This window comes from Cebus imitator, unplaced genomic scaffold (assembly GCF_001604975.1).
Source record: "Cebus imitator isolate Cc_AM_T3 unplaced genomic scaffold, Cebus_imitator-1.0 Scaffold198, whole genome shotgun sequence".
Lineage (NCBI taxonomy): Eukaryota > Metazoa > Chordata > Mammalia > Primates > Cebidae > Cebus > Cebus imitator.
Window position 1 is genome coordinate 2678753 of NW_016107513.1, and position 21667 is coordinate 2700419.

The following is a 21667-nucleotide window of genomic DNA, read 5'->3' on the forward strand; positions in this document are numbered from 1 at the left end:
GACGGGGTTTCACCATGTTGACCAGGATGGTCTCGATCTCTTGACCTTGTGATCCACCCGCCTCGGCCTCCCAAAGTGCTGGGATTACAGGCTTGAGCCACCGCGCCCAGCTGAATTAGCCATTTTAAAGTAAATGAAATGTACATTTTGAGGAAAGCGTGTATGAAAATGTATAAAAAGAACATCAGAATACCTCATACAGATTTTGAGGATAGCATGTTTGAGGATAGTGTGTATTGCTGTCTTTGTAGCAGATCCCTGAAATGATATTAAGCTCAAGATTTGTATGTTTATTTGATGGCAGGGTAGTAGTTCTTTCCCGTGTGTAGACTGACATGAAGATTGTGATTAAACTGTGTTAAATGAATAGTGTTGATTATATTTAAAGCACTGGTTGGTCTTATTGGAAAGATGTATAGTTATTTAAGCTTGAAAAAAATTTTCTGTATTAAAATACCATTTGTTTTATCTTATTTATGTTTTTTTCATTTAATAGATTTAAACTTGACACTTTGAGACAGCAGCATTTTAAATAGGAATGTTTTTTAGACGATTGGCTACTTAATAACCTAAATCTGTTTCCAAGATAAATTTAAAGTCTGTTTGCTTCATAGTATAGTGTAAGATGACAAAATATAGAAAGTATTAAATATTAATTTAAATGTAAATTTATAGGAAGTCCAAGTAATTTAAAGTAAAATTAAGTTCAAATGTCCACTAGGTGGCACCATGAGAACTCTAAATCTTGTTACCAGTATTTTTCTAGGCCCTTTGGTATTAGGTATGCTAGAGTATCTCTTGCATACTCAGCTCGAAGAGATTCTTTTTTCTGTTATGTGCTTATTTACTCAACTTAATTTTATTCTCTGCCCCTAGTTGACTTTTCTTTGGTAGTGAAGTTTGACAAAAAAGAACAGGTCATTTTTTTCCCCCCAAGATAACCACAAGTGAGAATGTACCAGTGTGTGTACGTGATACATATGACACTGATGATAAATAGTGACTCTTAAAAACTCTAGGGTTATTGAGGGTGATATTGCAAATTAGGAGTTTAGGGGTTGGGTGGGACAAATAACAGAAAATTCATGATATACCATGGGAATCATTAGAAATGATATACTCAAATCTCTTATTTTACAATTACAGAGTTGGAATTTCAGAGAAGTTAAGCCATGTGCCTAAGATACTCCAGCTATTTCATAGCACTCACAGAACTATATTTTGAAATGAGGAGATTTTATTTTATGGAGGGGAGGCAGGAAGAAGACATACTTGGTATAGAAAACTCAGCATGAGCTACTTGCATACCGGTAGTGGGCTTGATATCCTGGAGCCTAGAGAAAGTTCTGGAGAGTAGCAGAGTAAGTTCATTTGGTAAAAAATGAAAATAATGATGGGTCTTTATTATGATAAAATAGCAGTATTAGGGTTGTAATTGAGATTGCTGTGGTGTTTTCTGGGCTTATTCTGTTGTTTTACCAAATCTGTATGAGGTATTCTGATGTTCTTTTCATTACATTTTCAAGGATGAAGCATAGACATGACCCAAGAACGTTATAAAAATGTGGAACATTAAAGGAAAGGTTCTTTTTTTTTTTCACAGCAGCTATTACTAAATGATGAATAGGGAGTCACATACAGGAATCTTAACTAGCATTAAGCTTTACATTTAGGTATTCACTTAAAAATCATGTTTGTAAGTGCTAGTTTCTTAATGGAAACTGATATGTATGTCTTCTACCTTAGGGTAACCTTTGTTCAGCTGGCTAGATAACTTGCTTTGTGCATGGACCATGAGTCATTGCTACTAGGAAAAATAGAAATTCCTTTTTGTTGACTATGGCAATATTTGAACCTCAGGGCTCAGTGAAAGCTATCAGCTAATAATAATGAGGCCATGTATTTTATATATAGTCACCCATGAGAGACCACCTGTTGTTCTAAAGGAAACCGATCTCTTTTTACAGATGGTCTTCAAATACAGATTTCTGATAGTTTATAGTATAAAGATTTATTCTATGGCAACTCAACCTGTTCCCCTGGGGCCTGTCTTTCAGAGATGGTGTCCTAGACAGATTTCACTATACTGCCCTACTCTGAGCAGTTCAAAGCACAGAGGTAAGGGTAGGTAGGTGAACTGGGATGCTAAATAAACGCCTTATGTCTGTAGCTGCTTTTTAACAAGTCACCTGGGGCCCTCTAATAGCCCTGAGACTTGAATTTCTGTGATATGAACCTGGAGGCAGAACGCTTTCATAGAACCTTTGACTTTTTCCCCTTGTATCACTTCCAAAAAAAGCTTAGGTTTTTGCCTTGATGGTGTTGGTGAAGGATGCACCTTTTACTCTTGCGTTGGCCCAGAGGGCCTCTTTAAGTATGGGTTGACTTCAGGTTGGTTTAACTTTTGACAAATAGTCTCTATATTATATCAAAAGTCAGTGGTTGCCCTGCCTTATCCACAACGTCCTTCCTACCTAAACTGAGAACCTGTCACTTGCTTGTTGCACTCTGTATCTTACTTGGTAACTTCCTTTCTCGGCTTTAGGGAGCTAGTTTCTGCTTTGTGTGATATTTATATATAGTTTTGTATAAAATAAGTTAAATTGTGTGATTTCTGGGAGTTGAACAAGCACTATATTAAGCAGATATGTTAAGTATGTAATATAAATAAACTAGGCATTGAGTATTTACATATATTTATAAATAAGAGTCATTGCTGTGGTGTTGAAGGGAGTTTCTAAATGTTATCTTCCTCGAGCTGGCTGGAGAATACTTCATTGAGAAGAAGGGAATGTAGAAACTGCTTAAATATGGAAGAGAAAGATATCATTGAGTACTAGAAGATGATTAGTTGCCTTATATGGTCGAGGAGATAGGGTAGGGTTAGGCTTTTCAGGCATGGCCAGGTGCAACTTCCAGAGGAGAATTAAAGGAATAAGGTGGGCAAGGAAGAGGTGTCAGGGGTTTGCCTGCTTTAAACAGATCTGTCTCTATACTCATATCTAACTCCTTTTTTGAGTTTGGAATCCTTGGCACTAGCTGCTGGTTGATCCATGTAGGTTTATATTTCACAAATGATGCGTGTATAACTTTCTTTTACTCAAATACATTCCCAGTATTGGCCCTTGATGCATCTCCTTTGATATCTTTCAGATACTGAGCTTAAGGGTTTACCATACACAAAGAATATTATTAAATTTTGTATTATAGAATTACCTATAATCCTACCATACACAGAAAATCACTGTTAATAGTGTATCTTTCTAGCCTTTTTTTTGTGTTTGTTTTTAAAGTAGAATTATAATATACATACTCATTTGTAGTTGGTTGTTTTTGCATAATATATCATAAGACTTTAGCATTAAATATTCTTCTATAGAATGATTTTAATAGCTGTATAATATTTTATCAAAAGGAGGTATTATAATCTCCTATTACGAGTTTATTGCCACATTTTTACTGATTGTTGTGATGGACATTCTTGTATATAGATCTTTTTTGTACACCTCTGATTGGTTTTGGTATACATTGCTAAATTTCTGGGAGAAAGATAGAAGCAGATTTGTGCTTTTGATATGCATTGCCAAATTCTCTTCTTTTTAAAAAGGTTAAACTCGAAGTCTTTTTATTTCTCTTTTCTTCTTCTGGTTTGGCTAAATAAATTTCTCTTTTTTACCTGCTGGGGTGTATGTGTATGTGTGTGTGTGTTTGCTTTCTTTTAAAGATGCCTAATTAAGAAATTAGAATTTGAAAAGGAAACATTTTCTACAGAATGTTTATTTACTTAATTTTACTATCTTTGTCTCTAGGTATTTTAAATGGTCCTACTTTTTTGATCTAATTTCATTTAATTATGATTCTCATTGCTAATAAAATATGATTTGAAAGGTAAGAGGAAATATGACTGTGGTACTAGTTTGTTGTAGTCAAAAGCCAAGAAACAGATTCTATGTAACGCTGCCCTCTTGCCCTTCGTTGTTATTGTTATTGTTAAAAAGGAAAATGGGGCAAAAGATGAAACAGAACAATGTGATAGATGATGTGAAGGTTATAGTGACAAGACACCAGAGAACAGACAAAAGAGATCTCTAATACAGCATTTCCTTTCTTTTGTGATTAGCTGTATCATCTAGAACTTTTTTCAACCTTATCTATTTATCAGTTTCAATGGGCTAGGTTATATGTTGGCATCATTTAAGGAAATAAGTTTGCATTGAAATACATAAAATGTTTTAAAATTAAGAAAAATCGTGCTCACTTCGGTAGCACATATACTAAAAATAAGAAAAATCTCATAAATTTTTAATTTAAGAAAAATCTCATAAAATTTATATATATTTCATAGGATAGTAGATAAATACCTTTGTTGATTACTAGGAAAGATTCTTATTATGAAGTACTGTCTGTATGACTGATATGTCAGAGAATTAAAAAGATTTTCTCTAGGTTCTATGAATCTCATTTGAGATTGTCAGTTTAATGAAATCTTTTGCTTTTTGGGAATAGAATTTGTTCTTTTTGGACGTTCTAAGGGCTTGAAATAAGGTTGAAAATGAGGATATATATTGACAGGGTGCCAAGGCAGCATCTAAAGCTGATTAGAAATTTGAGCTTAGTGGCCAGTAACATGTTTTTACCCTACCTTACTTTATTTGATGTGAAGTAAACAATTTGAATTTAAAATAAGAGTTGGCAAAACTATGGTCCATGGGCTGAGTCTGGCCTGCCGCCTGTTTTTGTATGGCCTGCAAACTAAGAATGGTGTTTACATTTTTAAATGGTTAAAAAAATTAAAAGAATATGATTTTGTGATTTTTGTAGTGGGAAAATTATAAGGAATTCACACTTCAATGTTTGTAAAGTTTTACTGGAGCACAGCCATGCTTATTCATTTATATGTTGTCTATGACGCTTTTGCACTACAACAGCAGTGTTGAGTAGTTGTGACAGAGACCACATATGGCCTGCAAAGCCTAAAATTCTTACTTTTTGGCCCTTTATAGAAAAATCTTGCTGATCCCTGATCTAGAATTGTATGGTCTAATCCACTTTTCATTTTGATTTAGTATATAATATTGAGGAAATAATTTTCTTTTTAATTTTTTTCTGAGAAACTTGGTAGTTAATGTTCAGTGGTGACGCAGATGTCATAGTTATTTCCAAACTAGTTTTTAGATAACCCTGTTGTCAGTCTTATTTAATGATCTAGATCAGTGGCTTTCAAACTGTGACCTTCAGGTCTCTGGGTGTTGCTGAGATATTTTTAGGGGGTTCATGAAACAAAACTATTTTGGTAATAATACCAGGACGTTCTTTGCCTTTTCACCATGTTGACATTTGCCCTGATGATACAAAAGCCGTGGTAGGTGAAACTGCTGTGCTTGTGCTTTGGTGTCACTGAATCAAGACAGTGACACCAGGCTGTAACAGAACTCATTGCATATACTTATAAAACCAATGTTAATTTTTCCTAAGTAGCAGAAACTGTTAATTTTGTTAAATCTTAACCCTTGTTCCTTGTCTTTTTAATATGCTGTGTGAAAAGATGAGAATTACGCATAAAGCACTCTGCGTATTGAACTACCATAGTTGTCTTGAGGAAAAGCACTTGTTCAGTTGTTTGAGCCATTAGTTGAACTACCTGCTTTTTTCACGGGACATCATTTTTCTTGAAAGAACAATTGCCAAACTGTCATTATTCACACTTGTGTGTTTGACACATTTTTTCTTGAAATGGAGTGAAGTAAGCTGACACTTCAAGGAAAACAACTGATCCTATTTGTTGCCAATAACAAAATTGGAGTTTTCAATTCAAAATTGGGATTTTTAGATAACCTCTGTCTGCCACTTTGGGTTTGGCAGTTTCCCAATACTTAAAAATTTTCTGATGAGATTGGTGGATAATGAAATGTTGACATACGATTTTTTTGGGATAATGAAATGTACTGTCAACATTTGAAAGATCTTTGTAACTAAGGGAACCCCTACTTTCAGGATGACCAATGTATGATGTTATAAATTCATGCACAGGTAAAAGATTTATTCAGTGTGCAAGAGATACCAATGGATTTGAATGTAAAAGAAATGGAAATTCCAGTCATAGGATTTGATATTCCGCAGTACAACTGAGCTTTAAAAAACTATCAATTGTAGAGTTTTGGTGTAGTATCAAAGAACCATATTCATAATTACCTGAAAAGGCTAATACTTGTTTCTTTTTCAATTACATTATCTGTGTGACATTTCCTTCATATCTTTCATCCAAAACAACATATGACAACAGATTATGAGCAGAATCAGCTATGATTGTCTAGCTATCTTCTGTTAAGCCAGACATTAACAAGATTTGCAAAAATGTAAAACAATGCCACTTTTTTTTGTTTTGAAAAATATAGTTATTTTTCATAAAAATTACGTTACTAAATAATGGGGCTTTAATGCTTTATGCATTTCTAGACGTATTTTCTAAATGTCAGTATTGGTATTTAATAAATATTCACAGATACAATTCACATGAACAAAAGCTTTTTAGAATCCACAATCATTTTGAAAGGCAGTCCTGAGAGCAGAAAGTTTGGTATGTATTGTGGATTATGCTCATTTACCAGATGTCAGTTATATGACCTATGAGAAGGAATTTTCACTGCTAAATAATTCAGTAGCACCTATTACTTTGTTTTTTGTCTGAAAACATAGGTGCAAATATACCTTTCCAAAAGCTTGTGGAAGAGGCTGAGACAAAAATGTCTAAAAATTCTGACTTTAACAAATGCTAAATAGCATACATTTTCCAGATATGGTTAGTTACCAAAAAGCACACTTCTGAGGACACATTGGATAATTGTTATATAGTTACAGGTTGAGAATCCCTAACCTAAAATCTGAAATCTGAAACACTTCTGGTCCCTCATTTCAGATGAGGGATATTCATCCTGTATTATATAATTGTTATAAAAGTCATAAAATAATGATAGTCTCTTATGCTTTATATGCATTAACTCTATTCCTTATTTAAAGTCTTACACAGTAAGTAATACTATGAAGTAACCTGCTGTTGGTCACACAGTAAGTTTTAAGAGCTGGAGCTGGGTATGGTGGCCCATGCTTGTAATCTAAGCTAGTCAGGAGGCTGAAGTGAGAGGATTGCTTGAGCCCAGGAGTTGGAGTGCAGCTGGGCAACATAGCAAGATGATGTCTTTAAAAAAAAAAAAAAAAAAAAGCTAAGATTCAAGTACTTTTTCCTTTATCAAAGTGCTGTTATTTGTAGCAACTCTGTGTACAGACAACAGTTTTCTGTAAATAGCTTACAGGATCTTGTGGTAAAGGCTCTTTTTGGCATCCAAACTAGATGAAGATTTGTTTTCAATTTTAGTTTGATGCTTAAGGCAAGGAAGTTGTCTTCCAGAGTTCTATAGAGAGAATAAAATGAATGGACTAAGCTGAAACAAATTGCTAGACACTGACTTCCATCAGTAAATTACAGCCTTCCAAATTGACTTGGATAATATGAAAAATGAATAATTAGCATGATTTGTATTCATTTGGCTGATTCTCAATTTAATATCTGTTTACTATTGTGATCATATTTCTAGGCTTCTCCAGTGACAGTGATCTGATATCTCTTACTGTTGATGTGGATTCTCTTGCTGAGTTAGATGATGGAATGGCTTCCAATCAAGATTCTCCCATTAGAACTTTTGGTCTCAATCTTTCTTTGGATTCTTCAGCACTAGGAGCTGTTGCTTCTGAGAGTGAACAGAACAAAACAGAAGAACGGGAAAGTCGTAGCCTCTTTCCTGGCAGTTTAAAACCCAAGCTTGGCAAGAGAGATTATTTGGAGAAAGCAGGAGAATTAATAAAGCTGGCTTTAAAAAAGGAAGAAGAAGACGACTATGAAGCTGCATCTGATTTTTATAGGAAGGGAGTTGATTTACTCCTAGAAGGTGTTCAAGGTATGGTTTTATATATATTAATATGTTTTGGCATGGTCTTTTGTTGGTGTATGGGAAAAGTACATACGTATATCTTCTGTATAGTCTTATGGAAATAATACTGAAAATGATAAATTACTGAAGCTTAAAAGACATATATATGCATATATACTTGATATTAGACATTATTGGAGGTACTTAACCCTCTACTTTAAATCAATTAATCCACAAAAACAGGATTAAAAAAAAGTCAGCAATTCTCCAAGTCTCTTGTATGAATAATAATCTTTCATTTCTGACTTGAAAAGGCAGTGTTTTACTTGCCTTCATCTCTCTCAGGAGTAATTCAGAGATTCTTGATGACCTGAAGAGACAAAATAAAATGGATTTTAAACTAAGAGCATAAAAGTTTCTTGGGTTTGCCTACTATTTTGTTCTTTGTAGCTGTTGTAAATTCTCATTTAATTAATGGAGGTGATGTGGGATGTGTAGAGCTGAATGTAACTGAATGTCTATATGTAGAGCTTACTCTTCTGAAGTATTAGCTCTCGTTTTAGCCCTTTAATTTTTCTATATAGAAGTAGAATGAAGCATTCTGAATTTAGTTACATGACTTTTTGGATACAGTAATCAAAGATTGATATTGGCGTTCTTCCAGTGGTTTTATTTACAAAAGATTGTTCTGTGGTCTTGGGTTTGTCAGTACCATTCAGATTACCGGTCTCCTGTATTACTAACACTTTTTACTACAGTACTTCTCACTGTGCCTAGTATCCTGCTAGGATAGTCCAAAAGCCTTTTGTTATTTCTGGAGTATAAACTTTCAGTTTTATAATATGGTGTACCTGCCTGTATATGGAGGATCCTAACTGCTTCTTAACCAGGATTTTGACCATTTCTCTTGTTTTTAGCTTTCACTCCCACTTCCTAATGCCACCAGTTCTTGAATTTTTGGAGAGTTTTACCGTGCCATGTAAATTTGGCAACTTTCCTGAGTTTCCTTTTAGTAACTTCTCATCCATCTACCTTTCTTTTTTTTTAAAATTATATTCCCATTGCAGTGTATTGATGTTTACTTTTTATATCTTTTTATCTTCTAAAATTTTGTTGCTGTTACCTTCTCAGTTTCTTTGTCCTTGTGGGATTTTTGTCTTAAAGAAATTTTTTGACTGCCATGTTAATAGAGTTTCAGTAGGGAACCTAGCTAAAAAAATGTGTTCAATTTGCCATCTTCAACTGGGAATTCAGATTTCACAATTGCTACTTATTTTGGTGGGCCTGAGGAACAAACAGCTATTAATGTTTTGTGTGTATAGCAACAAGAGGAGCTGGAGTCTTGTTTCCTTTTTCACTAGTTTTTATCTTACCGAAATGCTGATATAACCATTTGGAATCTGTTAACACAGTTTCAAATAATTGACTCTAAATTCATTTCTCATTAATTTTGTCATCTTGATATCGTTATATAATATAGGTTATCACATTTAAGGCTTCTAATTGATAGTCTAATTTGGAAGTTACTTGTTTTCATGCTTTGATGGAAAGATCATTTTCATCCTAATTTTATTTTTCAAATGGTTTTATAATGTTAGGTTTTTTTTTTTTGGAGACCCAATCTCACTCTGTTACCCAGGCTGGAGTGCAGTGGCGCCATGTCAGCTCACTGCAACCTCTGCCTCTGGGAGTTTGAGCAATTCTCCTGCCTCACCCTCCTTAGTTGCTGGAATTACAGGTGTGCGCCACCACACCTGGCTAATTTCTGTAGTTTTAGTAGAGACGGGGTCTCACCATGTTTGCCAGGCTGATCTCAAACTCTTGACCTCAGGTGGTCCACCTGCTTCGACCTCCCAAAGTGCTGGGATTATAGGTGTGAGCCACTGCGCCCGGCCATCTGTTGGGTTTTTTGTTTGCTGGTGGAGCATTATGATCGTAAAGATCTGTTCATGTTTATTCTTTGCCTTAACTCTCACTTCGAGTTGGGAGTTTAAAATGGGTATGAATTATTTAAAAAATCTGCTCTGATATTTTTCTGTTTCTTTTCAGAGAATTATGTGCTAAAACATCACTGGAGTTTAATTGACATATATAAAATGCATGAGGGTCGTCAGTGTGACATTTTTCTAAGTTGTTTGCATTTAATCTTACATTTCATACTGTTACCACTTGGTGGCACCAGAAAAATAGAAATCTGTGCTTCAGAATGAGAATTATACATACACGTCAGGAAATAACAAAGAATATGTCATTTGGTTAGTTACTTTGATTATGGTGGTGAATTATTTCTCCACTAGAACTTGATACCAAACCTACTAGACTACTATCTTAAGGAATGCTACCATTTAAACATGTATCTTGTATTTAATGCATGTTTGTCCTTTTAAAACCACAATATCCATTCCTGCTCTGGATTGGTTTCTGTTGTTAATATGACATCAATTCCAGAAAGTTAGTAACTGATTAAACTGATTTTAGTCTTTTATTGTTTATTTGCAATTTGATCCATTTTTATTCATACTAACTATGGGAACCACAATCATAGAACTCTAATTTTTAACCAGTATGTAAAAGAACCTTTGTTTCAGCCCTCCTGGTTACACATTTGACCCTGTGTCAAATGTAAGTTTGGGACAGTACTTCCAGTCCATGGATTCTGTACTAGCATACTAGTCACCACCTAACAGACCTATGGTTATTATCCTTCAATTTGTGGGGAAACTGGGGGCTCTAGTTGTCAGCTTGATTTGACTTTTTTGCTTAGAAGAGATGTTTCCTTGGACAAGGTTTGTTACAGGTTGACAAAACTGTTAGTGAAAGATCTCTATAACCAGTAAAACCTATAAATCATTTAAATTGAACTCTTCATAACGGTTTGTTCTTGTGATTTTTATTGGCATGGATTGGCATGTCTTATAGTAAGTATTTCTGGATATCTGATAATTCAGAGAAAATAATCTTTCAGATCTAAGTAGTGCTTTATACAAAGATTCTTAGGGTTGGCAAATTTCGTTATTTTGTTACTAAACTATTCATCCTAAAGGAGTTTGTCTGGGTTGTTAGTAGGTCTGATAAAGATGGGTTGATGTTTTTCTTATTTAACTGGTATTTGCACAGCTGAGACCACATGCAAAATACAATAGCAACAGCTCTGTTTGCCCATCCAGCGGAGAATAAGTATACCCTGGTAGTGGTGACTTTGAATTCTCTTTGAACCTGACACTTTACTTACTCCCTTTCAGAAATGGCTCTTAGAATGAAAGTACTGTCTCTCTTCTAAATTCTCAGGTCTTTATGGATGTAAGAGAGAAAATCCAAAAGTCAGAGTGGAAGGAATCAACTTGAATTTTTGAAAAGGATGTTGCAATATATATCACCCTTTCCTGTCCATCTTGTTTATATAATGCTGAAAGTGGCTGATATGATTAATCTATGTGTGGGCTTATTGGAGTAGTTGTGATAATATAGAGTGGTATGTGGATTACAGAAACGTATTAATAAAATGTTTAAGTAATAACAATTCATTACACGTCTGTCACTGTACAAGGTATTTTTCTTAGACTATTTTTAATCTTCACAGCAACCCCATAAGTTGAACTATGACTGGCCATACTGGACTTCGTCTAAGGACACCAAAATTTAGAGGGTGCAAACATTTAATATAATGATTCTAAAAGCTTGGCACCTAGTTAGCAAGAATAATTATTTAAAACAGGAAGCTACCAGATGGCGAGCATTGTTAGTAACACCCATCTGTGGGCTACATTATGAATTACAGAGTTGATTTGAGAGCTGGTTTTTGTAGTTTGTTCCAGGTGCCAAAAGTGCTGGTTTGATGTCTTTGTAAGGTAGATATTGTGATCCCTGTTTTATAGGTGGAGGAAACTAAGCCTTACGTAAATTAAGCAATTTGCTCAAGGACACAGGCCGGTAAGAGTTGAGCTAGGATTTTAACCTAGGTCCTTCTGAGCCTAGGTCTTCATATTGTGCTATGCTACCTCTCATGTGTTCCCCCTAATTAGATTAGCATTTTAAAATGGAGAAGCAGGAAATCTTCTCCATTATTGAATATTTGAAAACTTTCTTATTTTGAGTATTCATCATTTTTCCTTCTACCCATTTGTTTGTTTTCAGTCAGCCATCTATTCATCTAGTTGATCCTTCAACAAGCATTTGCTACTTGTATGTACCAGGCCCTGTAATAGGGAATATAAAATGGTTATTTTCTAAATATATAAAATAAAATTGAGCAATGGCCCTTCAAGATGAGATGTTTCTGTCAACTTAATAGCATGCTAATATGACCCATGATTTTGTTGTGTATGTCTTGTTGAAAATATCTGGTAGGTTTGCTACTGTAGTCACACCTGTCGCTGTTCACTTGATGTTGATGCCACACTTAAAAAATACTCCATTCTTTCCCCCTGCCCTTCTCATTCTTTTTCTTTCCTTCGTCTCTTATTTTCTCCCTTCTTCTCTCCTTCCCTTTTACCTTCTTTCCTCTTCTCTTCTCTTGCATACATTATGAGTGAAATTTCATAATGTATTTCTGGATATTGTTGATATCCAATTTTTCTTTGAAGATTTTATTGATATTTTTGACCAAAGAGACTATTTTTAATGTTAATTTTCAGATAAGAGATGCAAACATTTTTACTCTGCCATTTTCAATCTGGTAAATGGTATAATAAGCTGTACCAAACCATTTTTTATAGTTTTTTCTTGGGTAGATGTGTGCTAGACTCTCAGGGATGTCTAGACATATTTCAAACACCATGACCTTGTGTGCAGCTTGGACCATTGATTTAGTCCATGAATCAGAGCTACTTAACTATTTGGAAACTCAAAGGATAAAGTTTTTGGCTTTGGAAATGGATGGATATATGAAAAAGGTAGTAAGTTTAGGGTTGATAAAGGGAAACAGGTCATGTGATTTTGTCATTTAGGGGGTCTTGGAACCAATACCCTGTGGATACTGAAGTGCAACTGTGTTAAGATTATAGATTCTGAGAACAGATTATAGATTCTGAGAACTTCTTCCTTTTCAGTTTGGATGGCTTTTATTTCTGTTTCTCACCTAATACTCTGGCTAGAACTTCCAGTATAGTGTACAATAACATTGGGAAAGCAGGCATTCTTGTCTGTTCCTGATGTCTTAGGGGGAAAGATTTCAGGCTTACTGTGGAATATGATGTTAGTTGTTGGTTTTTCATAGATGCCCTTTATCATGTTGAGGAAGTTCTATTCTGTTTTTGGTTTTCTGGATGTTAATATCGTGCAATGGTGTTGGATTCTTACAAATGCTTTTTGTGCATCACTTGAATCAATCATGTGCTTTCTTTCTTCTTTGTTCTATTAATGTGATATATTACATTGATTTCCTTATATTGAACCATTCTTGAGTTCCTAGGATAAATACCACTTGCCATAGAGATTTTTATCTTAAGTTTGAACCCACTTGTGCCTTTTGGTATCACTTGTATATTTTGTTTATCATTGTAATAAAGTTGGAAAAGAGGGGCTGCTTATTGAAGTATGAGCCTTCTGTCCATCTCAGTCTGGAAGTTGACATCTTACTTTTCAAGAAGGAGCAGTATTAAACAAATACAGAATATTTCTTATTTTTTTTAATTTTTTCCTTCAGGTGTGACCTGTGACCTGAATGTCATAACATCTTCACAGCCTTTTCTGTTTTAAAATAAAATGTGTACTTTTCACTATGATTTAATAAATTGCCTTAGTTGAGAATTTTTCAGATCTTAATTGTTTTGAAACTGGCTAGAAGGAAGCATTTTAAAATAGTCTCAGATTTTAAAAAGAGATTTAAAATGATTTAAATATGCCACCTAGCCTTCTGTCTTCCCTCCTCATCAGCATTCTGTTTTTTCCTTTCTTTAGTTGATCCAGGAAGTGCCTGCCAACAGGAGAAATCGGTTGCTAATGCATTGAACTCAGAAGGAACTACTTCATAGGTTTAGAGACAAGACTTTAGATTTTCTGTTCTTGATATTCACAAATGAAAAGAGAGTTGCTTTTTAAATTGTCCTATAGTCAGGTAATTCTCTTTCAAGTTTTGTAATAAGACTAGATTTTCAGCTCCAGGTAACAAAAACCTAACCAACTCAAAGAGGCTCACATAGAAAACATTGTTTTAGTCCATCTGAAAAAGAGTGTTTTATTCCACATAAATGGTTACATATAGCTCAATTCAGGTGTTCAAGAAATGCCAACAGGTCTCTGTCTTTTTATTTTCCTGTCTCTGTTCACACCCTGTACTTGCTATCCCCTTTCTCTTATTTGATTTTATCTTCATGGCATGAAAGATAACCCCCCAACTAGCTCCAGCTTGATAAAGACTTTGTCCTCAGGATACTAGAGGAAGCAGGTATATCCCCCCGTAACTCCAATAAAAGCCCCAGGGAGGATTGGCCTGGCATGAGTCACATAGCCTTCACTTCTGTCTTTGTAACCTGATTAGGCATAGGTTATCTGGTCATCCCTGGGAAGGCGGACAGAGCTATCCCTGATGAACCACATGAACTGAACAGCATAACCATGGAATGTGGAAGGAATGGATCCAAACGAGGAAGGGATGTTAGGCAAAAACAAACAAACAAAACACATTGAAATGTTATTTCTGCTTTTCTGTCATGGCCCAACAGGGCCGTTTATTATCCTTTCTCCCCTGGCCTTAAAAAACAAAAATGATTGTTTTGGTTGTTCCTGTGTGTTCTCTTATATGTTTCTTAGATGATAATTCTTTAGAGAACCAGCATGGTATCTGTTTTTTAAACTTTTAATGGAAGTATATTATATACACAGAAAAGAAAATATCATAACCATATAGCTGTGAATGTATTTTCACACATGGAACACTTCTATGTGACTGGCATCCAGATCAAGGAGCAGAATTTGGCCAGCACCCTAGAAGCTTCCTCATCTCCCCTCTTCAAGGGTAATTATTATCCTGATCATTAACACTGTTGAGTAGAGGAGGTCTGCTTTTTTCTTTTAAAAAATATTTTGGAGAAGGAGTCTTGCTGTGTTCCCCAGACCGTTTTGAACTCCAGGCCTCAAGCAGTCCTTCCGCCTCAGCTTCCTGAATAGCCAGGACTTTGGTGTGAGCCATGGCACCTGTTACAGGTCTGCTTTTTCCTATTCCCATTCCTTATAAGGGCAGGGTTCCAGCTTTGAGAGAGTGCTTTCTGTTGTTTCCACGCTCTTCTCTGCAATTTCTGTTATGGATGATGATAAGGAATGGGTTGGGGTCTTGTTTCTCTTTTTTCTGTAGGATCCTGACCTTTCTCCCATTTTTCTTCTTTCTCTTTGGACTTTCACTGCGACATCTTGAAGATGTCTCACTCATTTTCTATATATCTGATTCTTCCCCAGTAGGAAGGCTTTACCAAGGCTCTCACTTTTGATTGTCCTTACTTTCAACCTTATAAAGCCTGTTTTTTAACTATCAAATGCCAGCCTGTGTTTGGCATTTAGTTGGGCTTCCATTTTCTGTTTGTTTTTTCTTGTGCTTTGGTTTAAGTCCAATTTGCTACCACCCAATATATGTATTTTTTTTTCTTCCCAAGGAATCTCTGTTTTTTTTTTTNTTTTTTGTTTTTTTGTTTTTTTGTTTTTGAGACAGAGTTTTGCTCTTCTTGCACAGGCTGGAGTGCAATGGAACGATCTCGGCTCACTGAAACCTCAGACTCCTGGGTTCAAGTGATTCTTCTGCCTCAGCCTCCCAAGTAGCTGCGATTACAGGCATGTTCCACCAGCCTCAGCCTCCCAAAGTGCTGGGATTACAGGCGGGAGCCAGCACACCCAGCCAGGAATCTCTTAAGCCTTTCTTCCTCTGGTCACTGCATCCATTAGTCTGTAATGGGGGGGCCCTGGTAGTGTTGTTGTAATTTGATTTGTTTTTCTATTTACAGATAATCCAAAGGTCATGATATCTTTGTTTCCTAGTGGTGCTGAAAATGTGAGTCATAAATGCATTTATTTGCTCTCTTGGTTTTTCTTTTGTTTCTTGAGAGGTTATGTGGAGAGATTGGAAATTTGGTGGCCACCATTGTCCTCTAGGCCCAAGAGACACAGATTGATTTCAGAATGTTCAACAACTTTCGTATGCCTAAAATAAACCTTACATGGTTGTGATATGCATTATCCTTTTTATGTATCATTGGATTTAATTGCCAATATTCATTTATGTTCAGACTTACCTTGTTTTGTTGTGCTTTACTTTATGGCAATTTGCAGATAATTGTGTGTGTTTTTTAAACCAAATAGAAGTTTTGTGGCAACACTGTATTGAACAAGTCTTTTGGGGCTATTTTCATTTTAGGTCCAAGGGGTACATGTGCAGGTTCATTACATGGGTAAATTGTGTGTTGCAGAGGTTGGTATGCAGATAATTTTGTCACCCAGGAAATTTGCATAATATTTGGTAGGTAGTTTTCCAGTCCTCACCTTCCTCCCACCCTCCACCTTCAAATAGGCCTCAGTGTCTGTTGCTCCCTTCTGTATCCATGTGTACTGAATGTTTAACTTCCACTTGTAAGTGAGGACATGTGGTGGTTGGTTTTCTGTTCCTGTGTTAATTTGCTTAGCTGATGGCCATCAGTTCCATTTTTATTGCTGCAAAGGCCACGATCCCTTTTTTTTTTTAAATGGCTGCATAGTATTCTATAGCATATCTGTACCATATTTTCTTTATCTAGTTCACCATTGATGGACATTTAGCTTGATTCTGTGTCTTTGTTATTGTAAATAGTGTTGTGATAAACATGAATGAGTGCATGTGTCTTTATGGTAGAATGATTTATATTTCTTTGGGTATATAACCAGTAATGGAATTGCTGGATTGAATGCTAGTTCTATTTTATGTTCTTAGAGAAATCTCCAGACTGCTTTCCACAGTGGCTGAACTAAATTACATTCCCACCAGCAGTGTATAAGCATTCCCTTTTTTCTGTAATGTCACCTGCATCTGTTATTTTTTGACTTTGTAATAACAACCATTCTGACTGGTATGAGATGCTGTCTCATTGTGGTTTTGATTTGCATTTCCCTAATGAATAGTTGTATTGAACCTGTTTTTGTATATTTGTTGGCTGCTTTTGAGAAGTGCCTGTTCATGTCCTTGCCCATTTTTTTTTTTTAATTCGAGATGGAGTCTTGCTCTGTTGCCTAGGCTAGAGGTCAGTGACCTGATCTTGGCTCACTGCAATCTCTACCTCCGGTGTTCAAGCGATTCTTTTCCCTCACCTCCCAAGTAGCTGGGATTACAGGTTCCCACCACCACTTCTGGCTAATTTTTGTATTTTTAGTAGAGATGGGATTTCACCATCTTGGCCAGGCTTGTCTCGAACTCCTGACCTTGTGATCCACCCACCTCAGCTTCCCAAAGTGCTGGGATTACAGGGGTGAGCCACTGCGCCTGGCCTCATCCTTGCCCATTTTTAAATGGCGTTGTTTGTTTTTTATTTGTTGACTTATTTGAGTTCCTTATAGGTTCTGTACATTAGACCTTTGTCAGATACATAGTGTGCAAATATTTTATCCTATTCTATGGGTTGTCTGTTTATTGATAGTTTGTTTTGCTTTGTAGAACCTCTTTAGTTTAATTAGGTCCACTTGTCAATGTTTTTGTTGCAAATTGTTTTGGAGACTTTGTTACAAAGTATTTGCCTTGGCTACTATGCTGAGTGGTGTTTCCTAGGTTTCTTCTAGGGTCTTTAGTGTTTTAGATATTACATTTAAGTCTTTAATTTATCTTTAGTTGATTTTTATATATGGTAAAAAGTAGGAGACAAGGCTAGATTTTCCAGCACCATTTTCTGAAGAGGCAGTCCTTTCCCCATTGCTTGCTATTGTTGGCTTTGTCCAGGATCAGAGAGTTATAGGTGTGCGAACATCAGATAGTTGTAGGTATGTGAATCAGATAGTTTCAGGGGTCTGTGTATCTGTCTTTGTACTAGTACCATGGTGTTTTCGTTACTGTAGGCTTGTAGTATATGAAGTTGGGTAGTGTGAGGCCTCCAGATTTGTTCTTTTTGCTTAGGATTGCTTTGGCTATTCAGGCTCTTTTATTATTCCAAATGAATTTTAGAATTTTTTTTCTAATTGTGTGAAAAATGTCATTAATAGTTCGATAAGGATAGCATTTAATCTGTAAATAGCTTTGGACAGTATGGTAATTTTAATAATATTGACTCTTTTATCCATGAGCATGGAATGCTTTTCTATTTGTCATATCTGATTTCGTTCAGCAGTGTTTTATAATTCACATTGTAGAGATAATTTACCTCCTTGGTTAGCTGTATTCCTAGGCCTTTTTATTATTTTTGTGGCTGTTGTGAATGGGACTACCTTTTTGAATTGGCTCTCAGCTTAGACACGATTGGTGTGTGGAAATGCTACTGATTTTTGTTCACTGATTTTTGTATTCTGAAACTTTGCTGAAGCTGTTCATAAGATCTAGGAGCCTTTGAGCAGAGACTATGGGGTTTTCCAGGTAAAGTATCTTGTTAAGAAAGCTAATTTGACTTCCTGTCTTCCTATTTGGATGCTTTTTATTTCTTTCTCTTAGCTGATTGCTCTAGCTGGGACTTCCAGTACTATGTTGAATAGAGGGGTGAGAGATGGCATCCTTGTCTTGTTCTGGTTCTCAAGGGGAATGCTTCCTGCATTTGTCCATTTAGTATATTGTTGGCTGTGGGTTTGTCATGGATGACTCTTGTTATTTGAGGTATGTACCTTCAATGAGTAGTTCATTGAAGATTTTTAACACAAAGGCATATTGAATTTTATCGACAGCCTCTTCTTTGCCTATCGAGATGATCATGTGGTTTTCGTTTTTAGTTCTGTTTGTGTGATGATCACATTTATTGATTTGCATATGTTGAACCAACCTTACATCCCAGAAATAAATCCTACTTGATCATGGTAGACTAGCTTTCTGATGTGCTGCTGGATTTGGTTTGCTAGTATTTTATTGAGGATTTCTGCAACTTATATTCATCAGGGATAGTAGTCTGAAATTTTTTTCATTCTGCCTTTGCCAAGTTTTGGTATCAGAATGATGCAGGCCTCATAGAATGAGAGAGGAGTCCCTCTTCCTCTATTTTTTTTTTTTTTTTTCCTTTTTTGGAATAGTTTCAGTAGGATTGGTACCTTCTCTTTTTTATACATGTGATAGAATTTGTTTATGAATTCATTTGGTCCAGGGCCTTTTCTGATTGGTAGGTTTTTAATTACTGATTCAATTTTGGAACTTATTGATCTGTTCAGATAATCAGCTTCTTCCTGGTTCAGTCTTGGGAGGTGGTATGTTTCCAGGAGCTTATCCATTTCTTCTAGGTTTTCTAAGTTTGTGAGCATAGAGGTATTAGTAATAGCCTCTGAAGGTTTTTTAATTTTTTTGAATTTTTATGGGATCAGTGGTAATGTCCTTTTGGTCATTTCTGATTGTGTTTATTTGGATCTTGTCCTTTTTTTTTTTTTGCTTTATTAGTCTAACTAGAAGGCTATAAATTTTATTTATTTTTTTTCAAAGAACCAACTTAAAAAAAATCTTCTGTATGGTTTTTCTCATTTTCATTTCATTCAGTACACCTCTGATTTTGGTTATTTCTTTTCTTTTGCTACCTTTGGGATTGGTTAGCTCTTGTTTTTCAGGTTCCTCTAGGTATGACATGAGGTTGCTAATTTGATATCTGTTAATGTGGATGTTTAGCACTATTAACTTTGACACTTTTAACACTGCTTTATCTATGTCTCAGAAATTCTGGTATGTTGTATCTTTTTTTTTCATTAGTTTTGTTGCGTTGAATGTTCTGTAGATATCTGTTAGGTCAGTTTGGACAAATGTCGAGTTTGGGTTCTGATTATTTTTTCTGGTATTCTGCCTCAATTATCTATCTAGTTCTGTCAGTGGGATGTTAAAGTGTCCCAGTATTATTATAGTGTGATTATCTAGATCTCTTTGGTCTCTAAGAACTTGTTTTGTGAATCTGGGTGCTCCAGTGTTGGCTGCATATATACTTAGGAGAGTTGAGTTTTCTTGTTGACTCGAACCCTTTGTCATTATATAATGCGTTTCCCTGTCCTTCTTGATCATAGTTGATTTGAAGTCAGTTTTGTCTGGAATGAGAATGGCAACCCTGCTCTTTTTTGTTTTCCATTTGCTTGATAGATCTTTCTTCATCCCTTTACTTTGAGCCTGTGGGTGTTACTGTGTGTGACAAGGGTCTTGAAGATAGCATATAGTTGGATCTCGCCCTTTATCCACCTTGCCACTCTGTGCCTTTTAATTGGGACATTTAATCTGTTTATGTTTTTCTGGTTATGAACCACTACTGGGTAGCTAGTGCAGTCCTTTGGACGTAAGGAGGCACTCTGGCTCCTAGAGTTGCCAGAGTTCTTGCACTTGTTCTTTCTCATCTGTGTGGGCTGATCTTCCTTTAACTGTGGTGTAATTTGAGTATAATCAGTTGACTTTACATCTGGATGTATTTGAAGGGATGAAACTTTGTACAGGGTCTTTGCTTGCGGCTGAATTCTTGGCATTGGTTTCACGGGGTTGCAAAGTATTTTTCATATTGAAGTTTGTGTTGCCATCCAGGAGATGGCACTTAAGCAACCACTACCCTGATCAGTTAGCAGCCATCAACATAAACGCAGTACTCCCTCTACCAGCAAAAAGATTGCCACTTAATGAAGGCTCAGATGATCATTAGCATTTTTTAGCAATAAATTATTTTTAAATTAAGGTGTATGTATATTGTTTTTAAAGACGTAATGCTATTGCACACGTACACTACGGATGGTGTAAACACAATTATATGCACTGGGAAACAATATGTGTCTTGCATTATTATCATTTTCACTTTTTTGCAGTGGTCTAGATCAGAGTCCACATTATCTCCAAAGATATACCTGTATATGTGTTTTTAATTTTCATAGATTATATATATTTGACAAATTTAAAAGTAAATTAAAGCCATCATGGCCTTTACTACCCCTGTGTAGTTTATATTTCTAGAATATAGAGCCATTCTTCTTCGTATCCACAATATATGTATCGTACTTAACATATTCTATGGGAAGAGTTTTCAAATAGTAGGTTCAATTTCTTTAGTAGATATCCAGTTATTAAAGTTGTATATGTTTCTTTTTTCGTGAACCTCAGCAAGTCTTATTTTTAAAGAAATTTGTCTATTTCACATAAAAGGTGAAATTTAATTGTAGAATTGTTTATAATGTCTCCTAATCTCTTGGATGTCTGTTGGGTTTTTCTAGATTTTGGTTATTTGTTACATATATTTTTTTCTTAATTACTCATGTTAGCATTTTATCAGTTTTTTTTTTAAATGTTCGAAAGAATCAACTTTTAACTTTTATTTTGCTGTTCTATGTTTTCTGGTTTATAGATTGGTATTTCTTTCTCTCCTTCTACTTACTTGAAGTCTGATTATTGTTTTTATTTTTGAGTTAGAAGATTACATCTTTGAGTTTTGGCCTTTTTTTCCCCCATATGTATTTAGGATTATTAAGTTTTCCATTAAGTATTTGTTTAGCTATCTTCTATAGATTTGGTTATGTTAAACCTCAGTTATTATCAGTTCAAAATATCTTTTATTTTTTGTTTTGATTTTTAAATCTCATTTTATTAGTTTTCTATTGGTGCCATAACAACTTACCACAATCTTAATGATTTTCCTTTTTTTTTTTTTTTTTTTTTT

At 35.3% G+C, this 21667-nt stretch overlaps 1 protein-coding gene across 14 annotated transcripts in view; it reads left to right on the forward strand.

Moving 5' to 3' along the window:
• Positions 1–21667, forward strand: part of RPS6KC1 (ribosomal protein S6 kinase C1) — a 207454-nt gene that overhangs the window by 58152 nt on the left and 127635 nt on the right. For 11 of the 14 annotated variants that reach the window (XM_017547526.2, XM_017547521.2, XM_037745383.1 and 8 more), the window contains one exon: positions 7593–7952. The exons of the other annotated variants lie outside the window; for them this stretch is intronic. In XM_017547526.2, the coding sequence (XP_017403015.1) occupies positions 7664–7952 (289 nt within the window). In that variant the 5' untranslated portion in view covers positions 7593–7663. The remainder of the gene's footprint in view (positions 1–7592; positions 7953–21667) is intronic. 14 annotated transcript variants of the gene reach the window in all.